The 20,942-nt window shown below is 42.6% G+C and overlaps 1 protein-coding gene and 1 long non-coding RNA gene across 2 annotated transcripts in view; one reads left to right on the top strand and one right to left on the bottom strand.

Annotated features, from left to right (window-relative positions):
- The window catches only part of MAN1A1 (mannosidase alpha class 1A member 1), a 54,799-nt gene extending 50,219 nt beyond the window's left edge, over positions 1-4,580 (bottom strand). Inside the window, exon 1 of the mRNA XM_081905446.1 lies at positions 3,803-4,580. Within this exon, the coding sequence (XP_081761572.1) occupies positions 3,803-4,444 (642 nt within the window). The 5' untranslated portion in view covers positions 4,445-4,580. The remainder of the gene's footprint in view (positions 1-3,802) is intronic.
- Positions 4,581-4,956: 376 nt separating this feature from the next.
- On the top strand, positions 4,957-20,315 carry LOC309366713. Its single transcript, XR_014166849.1, has 2 exons — positions 4,957-5,070; positions 19,470-20,315. It is a non-coding gene; the product is annotated as an uncharacterized lncRNA (long non-coding RNA).
- The last annotated feature ends 627 nt before the right edge of the window (positions 20,316-20,942 follow it).

Below are 20,942 nucleotides of genomic sequence, written 5' to 3'. Positions count from 1 at the left end.
GCAATGAACCATTGTTGTTGGAACAGCCTAACCAAAATATAATTTATCTTACAACTTACGATACCAAACCTACTCAAACAACACTGAATCCATTTTGCTCTGATCACAACACATCAGCTCTCATTACAAAGTTAGGAGAGCTGTGTTATTGTTGCTCAAATTCCATTTACTTTTATTTCCTCTAGAATAAGCTACAATTTACTTCCATTTGTAATTCCAAGCACATTAAATGAACAGCCCATTAAAATCAAGTTGTGAGTTGCCAAAACTGTAATCCTTAAAAAGCAAGTTTAAAAAGATTTGCTTTGCTGTTATGAAGCAGCTGCATGCACCACATACATATGGCATTAACACACATTACTTGTGGAAGCCAGCCTACCAACTTCACTAAGACTTTCCATCAGCGATTATCAGTGTGTTTGCCATATATGTAACCAAAGAATACTTCTCTATTAAGTTTTGCTGCCAACACCACTTATTATTTCAATGGTGCAATTTACAACACTGCACTTTGGCTACATTCTAACACACTTACAAGGAAGACCCACTGAAATCCATGAGGATTGCCAAGCAAACACAGACAAAGTAAGGTTGTCATGATACTTTCATTTTGGCTTGAGTCAAGATATAGTTTCAAGTGCTAACACCATGTATTTGGGAAAGTAGCAGTCGTCACCAACAAAGTCAATATATAGCAGCACTAGTAGATGCAGCTATATGTACACAAATTTCATACCACTGAATCATAAAACCAGTTTGCAATATTCAAAAGAAAGGTGAAAAGTTGCAGATGTCCACGCCAGCGTGCATGAATCGGGCATCATGCCCGACCAGGTTTTTGCCTGCAGTACACTATACAAATCCCAGAAACTTATGTAATTCTTGGACATATATAAATCCAACAAAACATCTTAATATTGTAGTAGGCACAAGAGAAAAGCTTTAATACATTAACAGCCAGGTTCTAAAAAGAAAAGAAAAAACGAATCTGAAGGCCTCCTCTGCAAATATGATGTTAGCTTTGAGGCAACAGGAAGGGGTTATACAGGATACAAAAATAGAGTTTCCTGTTTCTAGATAAGAGGACTGTGATGCACGTAAATATGAACAGTTGATAATAACCAATGAAAGAAATTCTAATGAGGGGAACTGCAGTTTACTAGATTAACAAGACAATGCTACTTATGATTGCTGCAAGTAAGATACACACAAAAATTCAGCCTAGGCACATATACTTAGAAATATACAATTGAACTCAGTATGACTGAACTTGAAGCCTTCTGAATCCAAAACATGATCCCTTTCCATACACAGCCCTTACTTTCAGACTTAGGACTGACCAATGAAGAAGTTCTCCTGTGGAAGCAGCAGACTATGTACCATAGCCTACCCTACATGTGACAGAATCCTTGTTTTACATTTACTAGGAAGCCTCATTGAAATTCAGTGGTGATTGACCTGAAAAGGTGCATAGAATATTGTAAGCTGAACTACCTAAGAAAGCTAGCAGGCAAATTAACTGCTTTCCCAGGTAGCGTACACCTGGGAAGCTACTGTCACTTTAATAGGACAGACATGGTTCTGTCACAATCCATGGTCAACAATGTGATTTTGTACCACTTACTGCAAATATGACAATGACCATACCACTTGCCCACACAGTATCTAATGGAATACATGATCCTAGTAGTTACTGGGAAAATGCTTGATAAAGAAATATTACAGTAGCTTCTTAAGATGCAGGCCAGAGCATCAAAAGATTTGTTAACACATTCCTAAGATGGTGATGGCTTGTTTTGCTTAACTGCCATCTGTTCATAAGATTTAGTTTAAAAGGTGTACAAAACTTTAAACAGAAACCAAGGGAACCACAACAGATATGACAATGTATCACTGTGTGTCCCCTTTTTATTGAAACAAAAAACTTCTAAAACAAACTTAAGCTTATTTCACCAAGCATTTGATATAGGAACTAGAACTACCACTTTGCCCTTATCATAGAAACACGCAGCACAGGTAAAAATCACAGACCCACAAAATCAGACTCCTGTAATTACAAGCCTGATGTGTCAGCCAAATAGTCACTGATAACAGTAGCAGCTTTGATCTTAAATTTAATTAGATGATTTACTGAGTGATTCAACCTGGGAATTAGACTGGGAATTCAAGCAATTCAACATTGTAAAAAAATTAATTCTTAGCAGGCATACACACAATTACAGCTGGTCTATAGCAATCACTATTGGTACAGTCATCAGAACATTTTCAGAGTTGTCTATTTCAAAAGTCTCATACTCCACCAAGTCAAAAGCAATGTACATAGCCACTCATTAGCAATCAGTTACTGTATTGATGTTAGGTATGCCTACTCAAGATTTTCACCCAAGTCTTCTCTGATACCAGCTTTTTATTATTCGTAGTAGTAGTAGCAGAAGTACTAAGACTTTCACCAGGAATAGGGCAGTTACTTAAAAGCACACATGGAGACACACTTAGTAACTTAGGTGTTCAATAAAGTGTCTGTGTATGTGGGTTTTTTAAACTTGTTTGTGCACTAATCAAAAGTTTGGGCAAGAACATGAAAGACATTATGTGGGCCACTTCACATATTAAACAATTCTTATGGGCAAGTTAGTCCCATGAAGAATTAGGGTGCAAGAAAATGTATGCCATTTTGCCCACAGGGTATGCATAGGATTGCTACATCTCTGTGTGTTTCATGATTAATAGAAGTGCCTCACAAGCAGGACCACTTTTCAACTATTACTGTGTTTTAAAAGTTTAACAAGATCCAAGTGAACAATGAAGTGTATTATCCATAAAGCATGATGTTTAAGAAGTGGTATCAATATAATCCTATAATTTCTCCAACATATGGCCTCAATTACAGTAATAGTACAATTCCTCCCAACTTTTCCCAAATAGTAGGAAAATATTGCACATGTGGAAAACTTCCAGTAACACTGACAAAGCAGATGAGCAGGGAGAAAACTGAACATTGTAAAATCGGCAGATGGATGAAGACAAAACTGGACATTTAACCAGGCAATCACTAATATATTGACAGTTAAGGACATCCATCAGTCATTAAAAAGCTTTATGACAGTTACTTCTGCTACTAAGCAAAATACTGGAGTTAACTTTTAAGCCCTCTTAGCGATCTGACTTGAAAAGTTAGACAAATTTAGTTTAGGAAGTTACGTAACACAGATGTATTTAGTTTAGAAAATTACATAATATCGTCAGGATTTGTTATGTTGTCCAGCACGCCGGCTAGATTTTTCTTTTGAACGCTGAAATCTCAAGTAGCACTTAAGCAGAAATGTACTCTGGCACAAAATAAACCCCTACAAGCAAACACACACACACACACACACACACACCTCGAGACAAGACATAAGATTCAAGCCAACACAAGAGAAAGCTGAGCTTCAGATACGATCGGAGAGCTGACATAGCCTATTTAAATCATCATCCCGTGAGCTCGAAGAAAACCAGAAGCGCTTAAACTATTTTGAATGAAACGTGTCTTTTCCCCATTAGAAGTTCCTCCTCACGTCAAAAGCCCTCCTCCTCACACAGGACCGTGCCCGACAACGACAACAATGAAATTATTGCAGGAAAAAATGGGAGGGAGGGTCGCCAAGGTGGCGGAGAGAGTACCCAAGAAGAACACAAGACCGAGCCACACAAAAGCGAAAGGGTGACTTTTCGGGATCGTAGGGAAGGAAGTTAATTTCTGTATTATCATTGTTATTATTATTTGCGGGAGGGGGGGAGCTGCTTTGAAGGAGTCACCCACCTCTTTGATCTTCTCCCTTTTCTTCCGGATGGCGGGGTCGGTGGGCTCCCCTCCCACGGCCCCGACGGGTTTGCGGAACGGCAAGTCCGGCAGCCCGGCGGCCCCCGCCTCCCTCCTGCCCAACTTGTCCTGCAGCAGAAACTTCGCCTTGTCCTGGTGGATGTCCCTGCGGATCTCGTCGGGCAGCTTCTGGAGGGTTTCTTTCGCCTCCCGCAAAGCTCGCTCGTGGTCCTCGCGGATCTTGGCCAAGTTCTCCGCGGCTTCCTCTGCAACGGCGGCAGCCCCGCCGGCCCCATAGCCGCTGCTACTACTCCCGGCTCCGGGCGGCTGCGGCGGGCGCTGGTGTTCCCCGTGCGCCGGGGGCGGCGGCTGCTGCTGCTGGAGGTTGCTGCTGGAGTGGAAGAAGACGCCGCTGAGGAGCTTGGGGGAGTCCGGCAGGAAGAAGATGGCCCCGAAGCAGAGCGTGATGAAGGCGCTGAAGACCAGCAGCAGCACGAACTTCTCCGTCAGGCGGAACGCGCCGCTGGGGCCGGGGGCTTTCCTGCCTCCGGGCCCGCCCAAGGGACCTCCGCCCAGAGGGCCGCCCAGGGCGCCCGGGCCGGCGGGGCTGCCGAAGAGCGGCAACAGGCTGACGGCGGGCATCGCGCGGGGCTCCGGGACTCAGCGCCCCCTGTAGGCCGGCGGCGCCCGCGGGGCAACCCGTCGTCACCAAACCGCCACAGCCGCGGCGGGCGCCGTCACAGCCAGAGCGGGCCGGCGGGACCAGCCCGCGCTTCCTGCCCTCCTCGGCTGCCGGCGGCAACTTTCTCCGTCCTCTTCGGCGGCAGGAAGTTTTGCTCGGCCGCCTCCTCCTCCTCGAGTTCTCCCCTCACGGGAAGCGGCTGCCTTTTGCCCGACGAGGGAAGTTGGGACCCGAGGTGTGTTTGCGGCTCTGTCAGCTCCTGCCGCCGCCGCCCCCTCGGCTGGTGCGGCTGCTGTCGCCGCTGCCCATTTGACGCCGGCGCTGCCGCCTGCCCTCAGGTATCCGGCGAGAGGAAGGCGGAGCGGCGCTGCTGTTATCGCTGTGGCCGCCCAGCCAATTCATAGGAATGATGACACTTTGCTCTCTCCCCTCCTCCCTCCCTCCCTCTCTCCCCTCAGAGGCGGCGGCGCCTGGCACTCGGAAGCGGAGGACAACTGCTTACTCGAGCACGGAGCGCGGAACTGAGGCAGCCGCGAGAGGGAGGCGCCTGCTTCTCGGCGATGGAGCGCGCTGGACCAATCACAGAGTAGGCGGGGCTGGGTGGTGGCGGGCGAGAGGAGGAGGCGGTTACGGGAAGAGAAGGGGCGGGGCATTCCAAGGAGCGAGGGGCGGGGCGTGTGGGTTTGTGGTTTTTTTTACTGTTGAGAAACAGAGCGTCCCGGGCGGAGGGGGGCGTTGCCCGTGCAGCGCGCGTACGGGGGGCCAGAGCCGCTGGTTGCAAACGTGCGCGGGCGGGCACGCGCGCGCTCACACTCACAAACACACACACACAGATGACGACTTGGCTTGCTATGCATCGTCGTCGGCTTCCCCTGCTCAGGCGTACGTGACGCCACGCAGGACGTTAGGCGAAATCCTCGTGCCTGGCCCATCTCCCGGCCTAGGGTTCATTAACCCCGGGTCCGTTCATGCATGCATACGTGCAGTAGTACGAAGTTGCGTTTCTTGAGCAATCAGCGGGGCTTTCATTCTAGCGCGAGATTGCAGCTTGACGCGCACCGTCCCGTCCCCCCACAACAAAACTCAAGTTTTAACACTTGTCGATAAAGGATCTTCCTGTGGACGGCCGGCTGCGTGCATTTTTTATATATATATACTTATTATTTGGCGACAGTTTATGGGAAGGGAGGAACTGAGGCCGAAATCTGACACCGGCTGTAAATATACAGACCGATCGATACATTGCTAGGCAATAGCGGGCGCGCTGGGCTTCCTGTGCCGCTTACTTGATTGACTAAGCGAGAGTGGGTAAACGTGCACAGCCTCCCACCGAACTTTTCTGGAATTAAACAATGCATTGGCTGAAGTGACCAACTGGGTTTTTCCACCACAATAATCTAGCGGGGCTTCCAGACTCTGCTGCCCATGCACAAAAGTTTTGCACGGTGTCCTAAGGACGACCTGATCAAATGGAACTGTCAACTTTTCCCTTTTCTTGCGAGGAATCCTATTTGGAATAAGGGAATTTCTCTTTTAAAAGGGGGAAAGTTGACAGCTATGACTCCAATTTAAATCACGTTGCCTCCCCCGAAGAATGCTGGGAACTGTAGTTTATCAAAGTTTTTGGGACTAATAGCTCTGTGGAGGGTAAGATTTTGTCCCCAGCATTCTTTGGGGGAAGCCATGTGCTTTAAATGTACTATGTGGGTGTTGCACGACTGTGGTAATGAAGCTGGAGTCTGGCTGTTGTTTATTTACTGGAAGTAGACTGCCCTATCCCAAAGACTTGGGACTGTTAGCAGTGTACTAATTATTCTGCCATACTCCACACCACTCCAACCATGTGACCAAAAACATCCATAGTAGCCTTGCATCCCTACAACCTTGGACAAGTCTTCTTAAGAAAGTAATTCTAGAGTTTAGGTGCAGCCATCCATGACACTTGTTTATATTCCCTTGCAGGCATTATTTGGTTCATAGTGGTGGTATGCTTAAACATTATGGTAGACATGCTCTTAATAGCTACAGGGTGGTTCATAGCCACCAGCCGCTTGAATTCAGCTTGGAAGGTAATGCAGGGTCTGGGAGAATATGGACTGGGTGAGTCACCATTAGAAGGTGGGCTGCAATATTTTGCATTGGCTAATACTTGTGAATTATTGCCAAGGAGAGCCTTGCATAAAGATTTGGCTATCCTTATTTAGCAACATAAAGGCTCACCTGGGCCTCTGCATGTTATACTTTGCTGCACAGCTGTTGTGTTGCTGTAGTGCACTCAACAGATAAAACATATGCTCATTTAGGGTCCATGGTACTCTGGGAGCTCTAGGTGGGAATTGTGCTAGGCAAAAGGGTTTGTGTGTGGTTGTGAGCGGATTGAAAATGGTGGTTGTGGACTTTCACCAGAACATTCTTAAATTCAGAATAATACTGTTTACAACATTAAAGTCTCACATTGAACAAAATGATCCATAGAAAGTACTTTACGATCTGAAAATAGAAACGATGCATGTACTTTTGTAACCCCAGAAAATCTTTAATAAAAACAATTAAAAAGAAGAAGAAGGCGGGGGGATGGCCTCCCTGGGTAGAAAAAGTTTTCAAGTGCTTAAAGTAAAGGGAAAACAATCATCTGATATGTTGCAAAAGAAAAAGAAATTGAATGTTTTGTTTAATTAAAAGTTTGCAATGAACAATGACTCAACGCTTTACCAAACTTACAAAGCTAATTTTTTCTATAAGAAGTTATGTAAAGCTACACAATTATTGTACATGGCTCTATGCCCAAAGCCCTTGCCAAGCAGTAAATTATACAGTGGTGTTGTAATGAACATAGAAATGAAAGGAACAGCTATAAAATGGTTTAACAATAGCCTGCGAAGTCTTTGACATTAAAAAGCACATTTATAGTACGTACAGTACCCCAGAGCATCTCCAGTGACCATGCAGCTACACTTCACCATATGGTTAAGAACAATGTGGTGAAGAAACAAACCAAATCAGAACCCTATAATCACCATCTTTTTTTTTTTAAGGGAACAGATTGGAATTTTTCATGGAAGATTTATTTTACTTGTGACTAGAATTTTAGCAGACAACAGAAAAACTTTGTCAGCTCTTAACACAATCATTTATGTGACTATATTCCTCTTAGGCTAGTGCTACATTGTACTGCAGACCACTGCTTTAGTTTGTTTGTTCTTTGTGCACCAGCACATTGTATTATGCTATGGCCACAACATAAGAGGCTGCTAGAAATTGAATTAAAACTCAGTTTGTTGACACTCAAATGCAGCTGGGCATATGAAGTGAAGAGAAAGGGAAAGTATTGCTTGGTTGGATTGCACGTGCTCAGTGTCTCTTGAGTTGGGATGGAGGAGAAATTCAAGTCTGTTTGTATTTAAAGGCGAATTTATCAAATTTTCACTTCTATCCTTTGCAATTCATACTTATCTGAATTTTGTGATGCAGCTCTCTTACCAACCAATGATAACAAAAATGCATATATTATGTAAAATGTGCAGACATTTTACATGAATGTATTAGTGTATTAGTGAACATAACGTGAGAAAGGCATTCTGTTAGGAGAAAATGCTTACAAAATGCATAGAAAAAGTGCTTATTAAGAGAAATTTGCACTAAAACGCAGAAGTGTTTTTTTAATCACAAATTGCTGCAGAAATGTGGAGAACTGAATTGAAGGTTGGAAAAATAAGAAAGTGGGAGAACTTAAACTGACAGATCCTTACATTGCAATCTGTAAAGCGCTATGCATGTCTTAGGTTCAAACTATATGAAAGACCGTGTTCCTCTGGTTTTGAGATCTTTGAGGGAGGCCTCTCAGTCCCACCACCCTCACAGGCACACTTGGTGGGGATGTGGGAAAGGGCTTTTTTAGTACCTGCTCCCAGACTGGAACTCCCTCCCCGGAGAAGATAGACTGGTTCCCTCCTTGTCCTTCTGCCAGCAGGTGAAGATCTTCTTGTTCCAACAGGTTTTGGGGAGCTGACTACTTTTAATAAAAGGGATGGTGCAGTGCTGCTTTTATTGCAATTGTTTGTATGTTTGAAACACACACACACAAACATATATTTGTTGCTTTTAATAAAGAAACAATGAGAAACTGAGTGTTAATTCAGCATTTATCACTGCTTGGTCTGGAAAGGCCTTCAGTACTTTACTGAACTTTACCTGCAAACATCCTGTGGGCCACAAGCAGTCCTTACACCACAGTTTAGGAATTACTGCCAAGGATATTTAGGAAATTAAGATGACTACGTTTTAAAGATATTCAAGCTAACCACAATTGTGTTAATTATACTATCTGCAGGAGGTGTACTGTGTTATGTCTTGTGAAAGGTTATGTAGATATTGCCTAAGTTTTAACAATCTTGTGCCCTCAATAATCCCTTTGTTGTTATTGCCCATTTCCTTCCTTCTCTTAGCAAATATGCAGTGTATGCCTGGTGTTTTTTCTTTTTTGATGATTCCCAATATGGCTCCACCAATTAAACACTACGGAAATTGCTTGCTGAGGGTTCAGATGATCTTATCCTCACCAACTGGAAGGGCATTTACAGATCATAATTTCTGTTGCTAGCTGCAATGCTTTAAATTCAAATGCCATTGCTGCATGGAATACAGCTATATACATATTTTGGTGCATTCATTTATGATATATGGTTTTAAAGGGCCTGATGAAACTTGTAGTGACAGAGTTCTGTAATGGAAGCTCTAAGCAGTTTGCAAAATATGGAAATTAGTTACACAAGACAGACATGATTAAAATACACAATAGTTAAAAGAAAACCGTAATTAAAACAAAAACCCCATCACATTAAAACATTACAATGTAAACACTCATAGTTAAAATGTACAATAAAAGAATCCAATTAAAAGTGATAAAAAACGAGTCTTGCGTCAAGAGATCAAGGCAATGCCTTTGTGAACAGGTGGCATCTTCAAGAACTGGCGGGATGCCAGTATAGATGGGGCCTCATATTTCTGCAGGAAATGCCTACCACAACACCAGTACTACCAGTGAAAAACCCCACCTCTGTCTCACCATAAATCATCAGGCTATCAGAGGACTAACCAGGTTCCAGTTGTAGATATCAATGCCCTTACTGAGGAATGGGGTGGAGAGTTGATCTTCCAGGTATTCTTATTCTTCTTATTCATTTCATGTTTATACCACTTTATATGTTTATAGGAAAAAAATCCTCAAAGCGGTTAATAACACATAAAAACATCAAAGTATACATTTAAGGCAACATAATTGACAGGAAACTAAAATATTAAAAATTTCAAAATAAAACATCGCAAAGGAGGTCAACTACAGAATGCACATTTAACATGGCAAAAATAACAAAAAAATCAAATCAAAACAAAGCCTTACTGTAATGGTTCTAGGGGTTGCTCGTGCGTAAGCCGGTGCAAACACCTGGCTGGGTTGCCTGAGTGAATCTTTTCTGTCCGGACAGCCACTCACCCGTGGCTGTCTCAATCGCTGGCAGAATGCGTCAGTGGGCGTTTCTTAAACTTCTTCCAGCAAAGAAGCTCTTTGACGCCTAGTCTCCTCCTACTCTCTCTGCGCGAAAGCCTTCTGCGCAAGGAGGGCTTGGGCAGCGGAGGACCCCTACTCTCCCTGCTGGTCCCCGGCAAGGAGTCATGGAACCGCCTCACCGCTTCCCCCATCTGCCCCCCTTCTCCACTGGTGCTACGCTGATTCTCTTCCCCAGAAGATGGGCTGCTCCTCCCGATCCCGGGACGCTCTCTGGAATCCCTCTGGATTTTGCTCTCTCCCTCCGGCACTGATGGCAGTTCCCTGACACTTACTATAGGAAGTCAAGTATAAAAATGCACATTTAAAAGAGCATAGTTAGCAAGAGAATAAAATATTATCATAAGCATAGAACATCTACTGGGCAGTGGCTGTGGAAGCTCAGGTTCAATGACCTGCATCTGCACTCAAAGACAGCCAAGACAACAGCCTTAGCTTTTGTAGCTGGAGTGATTCCTGGGCCCCATGCTCCCAGGTCAGGTGGAAAAAGGCCTGTAAGGCAGGAAACAGGTCTTCCAGGACTTACAGCCAAGATGACAACCTGTTCTAGAGTTGTTTAGGGCTTTATATGTAAGAATACTGTAAAACTGGCTCAGTGGCTCATAGGCAGTCTATGATCTCTTAGTACTGGTGTGACATGGGCCCACATTCCTCCTGTCTTCCCCCCAGGAAATTTATACAAGTATTGTACTTTCTCCACAACAAGCTTTTAGTACTTAAGGCAGTCTTCCCATTTCTTCCTTCTCATCTTTTCCTGCATTCTTCATTCTGCACCAACTCATCTGCTATTAATGCTCCTGTCTCAGTGGCTTCTGATAGAATTCTGCCTATGGTGTGGCATCCTCCCCTTCTCTGTTCATGAAGGTGCTTGTCTTTCCTATTCTATACATGACATTGTGGCTGAATCAAAACAGATCTCCAGACTTCACAGCCCTGTTCGCAGACACTGAAAAGCTCATCTCCATGGGTGATGGTTCGGGGAGGGTAGTAGCAGGTCTGATGATTTTTGCCCATCTTATCTTGTAAGCTGCAACATTTGTATGCACACTCCCCTTTCCCGCCACTCATTATGTGTTCCTTCCCACTTATCCATGCAGTGTGAAGCAACTGAGTAAAAGAATGACCCTCACAATGAATTAGCTATGTTTGTAATATTGCGACAATGTGAAATCTGATTGGCAGTATGGAATTGTAACATACAGTAATCACATTCACCATGTGATCCCTGATTGGCTAGGTAATACAGTGTGCGAAATAAGGAGAAGTGGAATAAAAAAAGTGCCTAAACAGCTGTCCAAAGTGAAAATGAACATGGGCAAATGGCTGTGTGAAAAAGTCAACATTTGATGATCTTTGGAGAGACATTTTTGGACATCCCACCTCTCATTACACCCCTCATTTCATATAAAAAATGTTCACTCCTGAATATTCATTGCAACCTTACACAAAACCCATTTCTTCAGCAAAGCCTCTACCTGCAACTTTACTGTTAAAAGTGGACTCTGTATCCTTTTCCCATTGTTCATTCATCACACTGTGACCTCTCCCTATACTCCTCCTGTGCTTACTTATTTTCTGTCCAGTGCCTAAGAAACTGTTGGCAATAAAACATGTTAAATGGTAGTAGTATCAGATGCAGCAAGATTCTAAAAGTAGAGTTTTAGTAGTGCCTTCTACCTTTATGATTTATCTGAGTTGTAAGAACTATTTCCCAACAACCTCCTGTAATGTTCTTCAACAATACCAAGTTGCACTCTCATACTCTGTGTGGTAGTGATCTAAAAGCATTGCAGCCTTTACACCTATTGCAGCTTTTATACTTGGATGCACACACAATTCACTCTCTTTCTTTGATCTCTGGCCTTTAATCATTGTGGGTCCCCCCACCCTTCAAACCTTGGTGCTGCATTTCAGAATAGATTCAACTTCATAGGCGATTTTGCTGCAAATAAAAGCACAATAAGAGGGAACAGTAGTAGTAAATGTGTTAGATTTCTTTCTAGTCCAATAAGGAAATATGACATTAGGGTATATTTCCAGATTACAACTCAACATTGATGCCTCTAAATAAAACATTAAGATACTAGGTTTGGTTAACAATTTCTCTGTTTTTCTTCTGTTGTGTTCCTTAAAAAATAACTTTAAAACTTATGCTGCATGACCTTTTTATATTCCTTTTATATCGATAATAAATGCTATCCAGAAAGAAAGTGGAAATATTTATTTATTTACTTATTTTATTTCTTATGTTTCCTCCACCATTTAGAGTACTTATTCTGTTCTTTGAACATAAGATTTTGGGAAGGGGAAAAAAAGATACCTTGAAAAAAATAAAGGGCCAGATTAGCCCATTGGCAATGCCTCCAGACATACCTCAATTTCTTTTTATTATGTGACATCTGAACAGGCACACTGTTCCCATGGGCAAGTAATATAATGGTGGAGAAAAGGGTTTTCTAATATGAATCAACACTGTACTTTTAAAGAATGGTTGGTGCCTGTTGACCACTGCTGCCCAAGTGCTTCTATTTTATGGCTTTAATTTTTTTGTCTGTAATGGTTGTATTCTGAGACTTTAATTATTATGCCTTCCCAATGATTTAGAAAGCCTTCATTTTAAGAGCCCTTGCAACCTGTCTCACTTTTGTTGCCGTGTTATAACAGGCCAGTTTTGTTCCGCCATTCTCAGCCTAGCCCCATGAATTTCATTTCGTGCAATCACTCAGAAGATGGCAGTTCTCAGGGGGGGTGGACTGCCATGTGTTGATTAATGCAGCTGGGATGCCTGTGTTCAGGCCATACCACTATGAATATTTGTCTTTTTCCAAATGAGATCAGGGACTTTCTCCTTAGTTTTCTAGCCTTAGGGTGCTTATTCCATTGATTTACTCAGTTGGCTTACTTTTTAATAGGGGAAAGACTAATCAGGAACAAAAATCCAAACTCGTCTGCTCTCCAGACTTCTTCTGGATCATCTGGTATAGCTAAGCCCAAACTTTGGAAAAGGGGTAGTTGTGTTAGTGTGTTGCAGCAAAAACAACCATGATTTATTTGGCACTTAGAAGATGGACAGATTTATGGTGGTATATATTTCCATTGGCCAGAGAGACCATTTTGTCAGTTCATAATCACCTAAGTGCATAGTAGGTACACATATATAACCATAGAGAGAAGTGTTATTTATTGTCGAGGGCCTGAGCACCGAGTCTTCGCTTACATGGTGACTAGGATGGCTACAAAGCCAAGTGCTAGTGAGACCCCAGACACTCACCCTCTTAATTTCCCCAGAGATGTTTGTTACATTTTGCTAAGCGTCAGTTTTTGCCAATAGATTTTGGGTGGGGAGAGAGCCCAATTCATGTGCCATGTACTGGGCAGAGAAAATCCTCTTGGTACCACTTAGCTCAGAGAAATACCTGACAGCTGGAGTTTTTGGGGTGGGTGGGGAGGGGGTCCTCTTTCTCTGAAAGTCAGCCTAAATTTGCAACTTAGTTAGAATATGCAAATGTTACATCGATGTGTATCACGGGCCTCTGTCCTGAGTCTTTTAGATATCTAGCAATGCCCCTTTTTGCTGTCATTGGTTTTAACAAAGTAGACCAAAAGGGCATGCCGTGTAAGAGATGCAACATGTATTTCACACTGCTATACAAAAGGGTGATTTGGTTGATTTACAGGGCCTGTGGTCTCAGTTTCTCTCTGTTTATGGCATTGATTGTGATGCATCCTGGGAAAAGACAGATACCTCTTGGACACTCCTCAAGGGGTGCAGAGCCCAGGCTGGTCTTGTGCCTGTACACTCCAGACATACCGACAGATAAGGACCAGGACAATCACTCCGAAACATGCATGTAAGAAACCTAACACAACAATTCTAGGCATGTTTACTCAGAAGTAAGTCCTACTCGAGTAAGACTAATCCTAAACTTGCCTGGACATCAGTGGGGTGTGTAGAAGTGGCATAGCCATTGCTGCATCTGCAGCCTTGCCATTCATGCCAGCAGGGACATAAGGCAGGCAAAATCCTGCTCGGTGCTACGCCTGGAGCTGATATAGCAACTGAGCCCAGATCAGACTCACTGTCTTCAAACCATGGCAGTCAGCCTGGCTTGGAAACTAGTGTATTCCAGGTCTGTCCAGCCCTTCTCTGCCCCTGGAATGTTTTGTTTGGGAGATTTCCATGGGCTACCGCTGCTGGGATTCCTGCTGCCAGTAATTTTGCCAGGCAGAATGGGGAGCTCTGCACTGGAGGAGAGATGTCAGCATCAGTCCATGGACAGAGACTAGTGGAACTGCTTTAGGATGCGCACAGAGAGAGACACCTGCCCCATCCAACACCGCCCTCCCCAGTATTTCAGATTGTGGGGTTTAGATTGCAGCCTTATTTTCTAAGGCATGTTCAGAATTGTAGATTAAATCTGAAGCTTTTAAGAGGACACGGTACCCAGGGAGTTAGGCTACAAAATGGCACAAAGCAGATTTATTTAAAGTAATAATACACTGTTAAAATATATTTTGAAATATGAAGCACCTGTTAAATGCAATGTGTATATTGGTGCAAGATATTCAGACTGAAAGAGCTTAAGGTATTCAGTTCAGGTCTCAAGCAATGCAGAAGTAATTAAATGCACATATATCACTTTACGAACACATACCGGGAAAATTGTCAATATACAACTTTCAACATTCATTGGTAGAATGCAGCCCCAGCAGTGAACATCACCTTAATGAAAATCTGTGAAATACACAACTGTACAGTGCTCAGCAATAGATAACAAATTGGAAATAAGGGAAATATTATGGAGACACAAAAATGGAACATTGTATTTAATTTATGCTTTATATTTCAAAGGGTATTTTAATAATATGTTGTAACTTTTAATAAGCCTCTTCTGTGCAATTTTGTGCTCTAACTTTTGAGTGTAGCATAGAACTTTTTCTTAGAATTTATTACCCTTGCTTTTTGTATGTGAGGGTCTTGTACAGCCTTTAAGAGGATTGCAGTGTAGGATCATTTGAATCACGGGGGACCTTGAGCTGCACAAATATGAGGCTCCCTACCAACGATTGATTGAGTGAGGGTTTAATAGTCATTTATGCTAAAACATCTGCAGTGGGAATAATTTTACTCAAGTGTACAATATGCTAATATGACAGCATAGGATCAAAGTACGGTAACAATTCCTTCCTTGAAATTTCCTTGGTAGCAACTGCAGGGAATGCTCTCTAAAAGGCCTTTATTGGTCCTTGGTACCTTCAGTGCTGAACAAGCAGGGTCCCATGGACACTGGGAAATGTAGTTCTTCTGGTTGCATGAGTTTTTAATATAGATAGCAGGCAATCTGGAACTTCTTTATTGTTGTTGTTGTTGCTGCTGCCGTTGTTGTTGTATAGTTGCTTCCCCACCCCAAATGAAACTCACACCATTTACAATGGATTCATGTTACACTGAAGGCATTAAAGACAGGTATACATTGAATGACTATATTGTAGAAAGGTAAAGACACTTTATAAAGAAAAGTAATAGCGGTACAGAGATATAGAAATTTGACTGGGGGCATTACAGGTCTCTTATGAATGAAAAACAGACAGGACATAGAACATACCTACATCATAAAAAAATCCAACTTATTAATATGTGTAATGTAGGACCTGCTCTAAGGAAAATGTGCATAGCATTTCAGTCTGTTGTATTTAACTTCATGGAATCTAGAGCAGCATTTTAGCCCATGGCAACTCTGTGAGCTAGTTCAGGCTTAGAGAGAGTGCCTTGTTCAGTGAGCAAATAGCTGAATTGGGATTTGAACCTTGTTTCCCACATCCAAATACTGCATTGCCACAACAAATTACATCCCAGCTACCTCTCAATTTCTTTAGAGGCATGTACTAACTTCCCTTGACTAAGTGATTGAGAGACAAAACTTCATCCCAACACAGTGTTGGTGAGCAACTATAATGGAAGTTAATCATTAATTGTACGTGGACTCAGAAAGAATATTTTAACCAGAGCAGAACCAGGGATGACACTGTTGTTCTGAATAAGGATGCCCATTAAATCCTAGATTTACCTTTTCATCTATCCGTGGAATAAATACACTCTGAAGATCTTGCGGTAAAAGTGACTTGCATGCTTACTTTTCTTCTGAAGTCTTTTTTTAAAGACACTTTATTTGTGAGAGGCCATATGGTGTATCTTATCTTTTTTTGCTCACTAGGTAGAACAATAAATCTATTGTGCCTGATGCATAACAATAGGAATCTGTTAGACATTGCTGTCCTATCATTTGTATGATGATTCAGTTTATATTTACATCCCATCCTTCTTCCCAAAGAAGCTTAAGATGGCATGCCTTTGTTGGTAATGTGCAAGAAAATGTAGAAAGTTTTTATTTTCAACTCAGCCAAGAAGATGGGATGCTCTGTAGTCCCAAACATATCCTGTTCTCTCTATGAAAATGTTGTGTTTTTCTACAGTTTGCCATTCTTTTGGTGTTTCCCATTGCTTTGGAGAAACATCAGCTGCCTTTCAAATCCTTCCTATTCAGACACATTTAAAAGAAGAAAAACATGCATCTAAAGTGTTCAAAAAGTAACTGAAGTGCATTGTATAAGCAAGACAGAAGTATCAAAGTATAATAGAATCAGATCATAGAATCACAGAATTGTAGAGTTGTAAGGGACCCTGAGGATCATCTAGTCCAACTCCCTGTAATGTAGGAATATGCAGCTATCCCATAGGGGGATCGAACCTGCAACCTTGGTGTTATCAGCACCACACTCTAACCAACTGTGCATTGCTAGCTTCCTACATTTCCCTCTGACTTGCAACAAGTTAGACAAGATAAATACACTAAATCCATAGGTTACTCTACTGACAATAAGACTGCCATCAGTGGAACATGGAGTGAAGTAATATTTGGCAATACACTTTATCTCATTCAGCTCCTGCCTCAAATCTGCTCCAGAGTATTGTACAAGTCATATATTGTCAAATGAAGTCATATGGCCATTGATCATTGATCATTTATATTTATTTATTTTTCTGCCGTACCAGATAATCTCCCATTGATTGAAACTGTATTTCCATTTACTCATCATATACTAGAGATGAGATAATTTAGAATTGGCTGAAATTTACACGAAGCTTTGTTGGTAGAATTTGTTGATAACCATAACAAGCTACAGTGTTAGGAGATTGGGAATGGACTTATTAGAGGATTCTGAATTCAAAAATCTTGTTTGAGATAGGAAGGCTATTGATATGGAAATGTTGTGTTAAGGAATGGAAACTGCCAAGCAGCATCCTTAATATTCCAGAGCACAATCCACTAAGAACTAGGATTACATATACTCAACATAATTCCCACTGGAACGGGTGGAAAATATGTGGCAACAGTCCTTATGGAGTGTACCTCTTTCCCTTGCAAGAAAGATTTGTTTTCAGAATTGTGGAATCTGACTTGAGCTGTCAGTAACGGACATAATTCACTATGGAATCTGAAACAATGTCCATGCTAGAGAATTCGAGGCATTCCCCAGTTGTAGATGAAATAAAATATTCACCACAGAAAATATAATGAAAAGGCTGCATAATTTTACATAATCATAGCACTAAAAATAATACAACTTGCTTAATTCATGAAGTTTTGCTATTTCTTCTACATGAACATTGCCATTTAATTGCAAATTCTTTTTTTTTTTTGCCGTGTAATTTTTTTTGCCTTGTCTAGGTAAGTGTCTCTTGAGCCTGAAGCTGGCCAGTAGCTCACATCTCTCACTTGCAACATCTGTGCAACCAGACAGAAACAATGAGTTCTTCTAAATAATTCCCAGGGGGATAGGGGACAACCACATCAAACTTTGCTTGTATGAATTATTTACCCAGCATGTTCTTTCTATAGAGGAGCAAAGAGGTTCTTGTTAAGTTAATACCCTTTGTGTGTGTGTGTGTGTGTGTGTGTGTGTGTGTGTGTGGGATGATTTACTGATTTCAGAAGGCTTCCTGTACAAATGTTTGTTGATCACACTGACAACCTTTCCAGTATGTAATGTTGACTGCCCATGTCCCTTTATCACCTTTCGCCAGACCTGGGTCCAGTAATGGGACAAGGCACTGAACAGGATAACCCCAAGGTGGGCCTCTTGTTCAGCGATGGAGGCTGCACTGGAGCCATGTTGTTGTTGTTGTTGTTTAGTCGTGTCCGACTCTTTGTGACCCCATGGACCAGAGCACGCCAGGCACTTCTGTCTTCCACTGCCTCCCGCAGTTTGGTCAAACTCACACTGGTAGCTTTGAGAACACTGTCCAACCATCTCTTCCTCTGTCGTCCCCTTCTCCTTGTGATCTCAACCTCTCCCAGCATCAGGGTCTTTTCCAGGGAGTCTTCTCTTCTCTTGAGGTGGCCAAAGTATTGGAGCCTCAGCTTCAGGACCTGTCCTTCCAGTGAGCATTCAGGGCTGATTTCCTTCAGAATGAATAGGTTTGATCTTCTTGCAGTCCATGGGACTCTCAAGAGTCTCCTCCAGCACCATAATTCAAAAGCATCAATTCTTCGGCGATCAGCCTTCTTTATGGTCCAGCTCTCACTTCCATACATCACTACTGGGAAAACCATAGTTTTTACTATACTGACCTTTGTTGGCAAGGTGATGTCTCTGCTTGAGCCATAATGTATGCTAAAGATTGCTCTTCTTGATATTCCATCATAATAAATTATATGGCATTATGCAGTGCCATAGGAGGAAGGCTCCTATGTAGCTCAGTGGTAGAGCATCTGCTTGCATGCAGAAGGTCTCAGGTTCAGTCCACAGCATCTCTGGGTAGGACTGGGAGGGAACCCAGCCTGGAATCCTAGAGGGCTCCTGCTAGTCTCCAAATAAACTATTCTGAGCTGGATGGACCAGTGGTCTGACTCAGTAGGAGGAAGCATCCTACATGTCTAGGAAAGGGCCTTCTCTGGGATGGTGCTCCATTTATGAGCCTGGTGCCTACTTTGGGTTTTGTTTGTTTCAGTTCCAACTTAGAATATACCAATTTGTCCAGGCATATGTGAGGAGGCTAACTAAGGTCGCAGTCCTCACTTGCCTGGCAGTAAGTTGCAATGGATTCAACCGAACGTACTGCTGAATAGAAATGATGAGGATTGTACTGCTGGTTCAGTGCTGGAAGGATGGAGCCAGCTGCAGTATTAGAGGTTGTTTCAGAGTGCACTTATGGCTGTTATTTAAATTACTTTTTAATTGCTTTTGTTTGTTTGCATGGTCTTTTGTTGATATTTTGTTTTCTATAATCTGGGATCAATACTGATGAAGAATGGGCTAAAAAATTTCAAAGCAAATAAACACAATTGCCTAGCATAGTTGTATTGGGTTAATTTACATATCTATAACATTTTTTTAAAAAATGGTTTATTTTCTTTCAGCATGTGTGGACAACTGCCTAGCTATAGTCAAAGGCTCAGACCAATACGAAAGTAACAACAGAATGAACGACTGGGCGCTAAGAGCATAGTGACAACATATGAGAAACTCCTCTCCTTATTCTGTCACTCAGAGCTGGCGCCACCCTCTTCAGGGCTTCTTATTTAGCCCTCCTGATAACATCTTGTGCACTGGAATATGGAGGTAGCCTGAGCTTTGGGGACATAAATGGGCAAAACATTGTTGTCAAGAGGAGACAAACGAGAAACTCCACTGGCGGGCAGTTCAAAGCTCCTGATTGTTCTATTGTCATTGAAATGTATTGTTTTAAGGAGCTCCAAAGAACGCACAAGTCTGGACTTATTTCTGCAGGAACAGAAGGGAACAAATTTGCTTTTTCCAGTTGGCATAAATAGTCTGCTGCCATCCACCTGATTTTGCTTTCCACTCGGCTCCCTCAGTGGTTAAAATGCCAGCACAGTACATTTTCCTAATGTGTTTTGTCAAAGTAGCAATTTTCTAATAGTGTCGTATGAAAAGTAGAAAATGACACAAAATGTTTGTGTTTTCTATTGATCTTTAAAATGACCCCGCTCCTTTTCAGCATAAGTGACTGACAATTACTTGGCAGATAACCCATGCAGACACCGACCTTGAAGAATTAGAGGAAATCTGTTCCACGGATGAAGTGTTCTTGAACAATTTCTCTGAAGGATTGCACACAAAAGTGCTTTCCTCCGGCATCATTCATGCATGCCCTCTTGTTCCACTCTCTGACTGTGGTACAAACGTGATGCTGTAGTCAATGTAAGGAAGAAGAAGAAGAAAAATAAACAAACTACCTTACACCTCAGTTCCCACCCACATCAGTTTATAGAATGCTACAGTATAATGTACACACAAGTTGGATGCGGGTGGCGCTGTGCTCTAAACCACTGAGCCTCTTGGGCTTGCTGATTGGAAGGTTGGCGGTTCGAATCCCTGCAACGTAATGAGCTCCCATTGCTCTGTTCCAGCTCCTGCCAACCTAGCAGTTTGAAAGCACACCAGTACAAGTAGATAAATAGGCGATTGCTGTGGTGGGAAGGTAAATGACGTTTCCGTGTGCTCTGGCTTCTATTACTGTGTTCCGCTGTGCTAGAAGTGTTTAGTCATGCTGGCCACATGACCTGGAACGCTGTCTGCAGGCAAATGCCAGCTCCCTTGGCCTGAAAGTGAGATGAGCACTGCAACCCCATAGCTGCTTTTGACTGCACTTAACCGTCCAGGGGTCCTTTACCTTTACCTTTCCACAAGTGTACCTGTCTTTAGTTATTATTTTGTTCAAGCTTCATGACAACACCAGAATACCAAAATTGCAGACCACGTAGCCATGCATCAGGGCCTTGCAAGTGCTTGACAACCCACTTCCCCCTGTGTTTGCAAAGCCAAGTTAGCATTTAGCCCCTACACAGCACAAAAGTGCTTCACGCAGA

This window comes from Podarcis melisellensis (genome assembly GCF_964234715.1).
Source record: "Podarcis melisellensis genome assembly, chromosome: 3".
In the NCBI taxonomy this organism is placed as follows: Eukaryota; Metazoa; Chordata; class Lepidosauria; order Squamata; family Lacertidae; genus Podarcis; species Podarcis melisellensis.
This window is presented reverse-complemented; position numbering and strand designations above follow the sequence as displayed.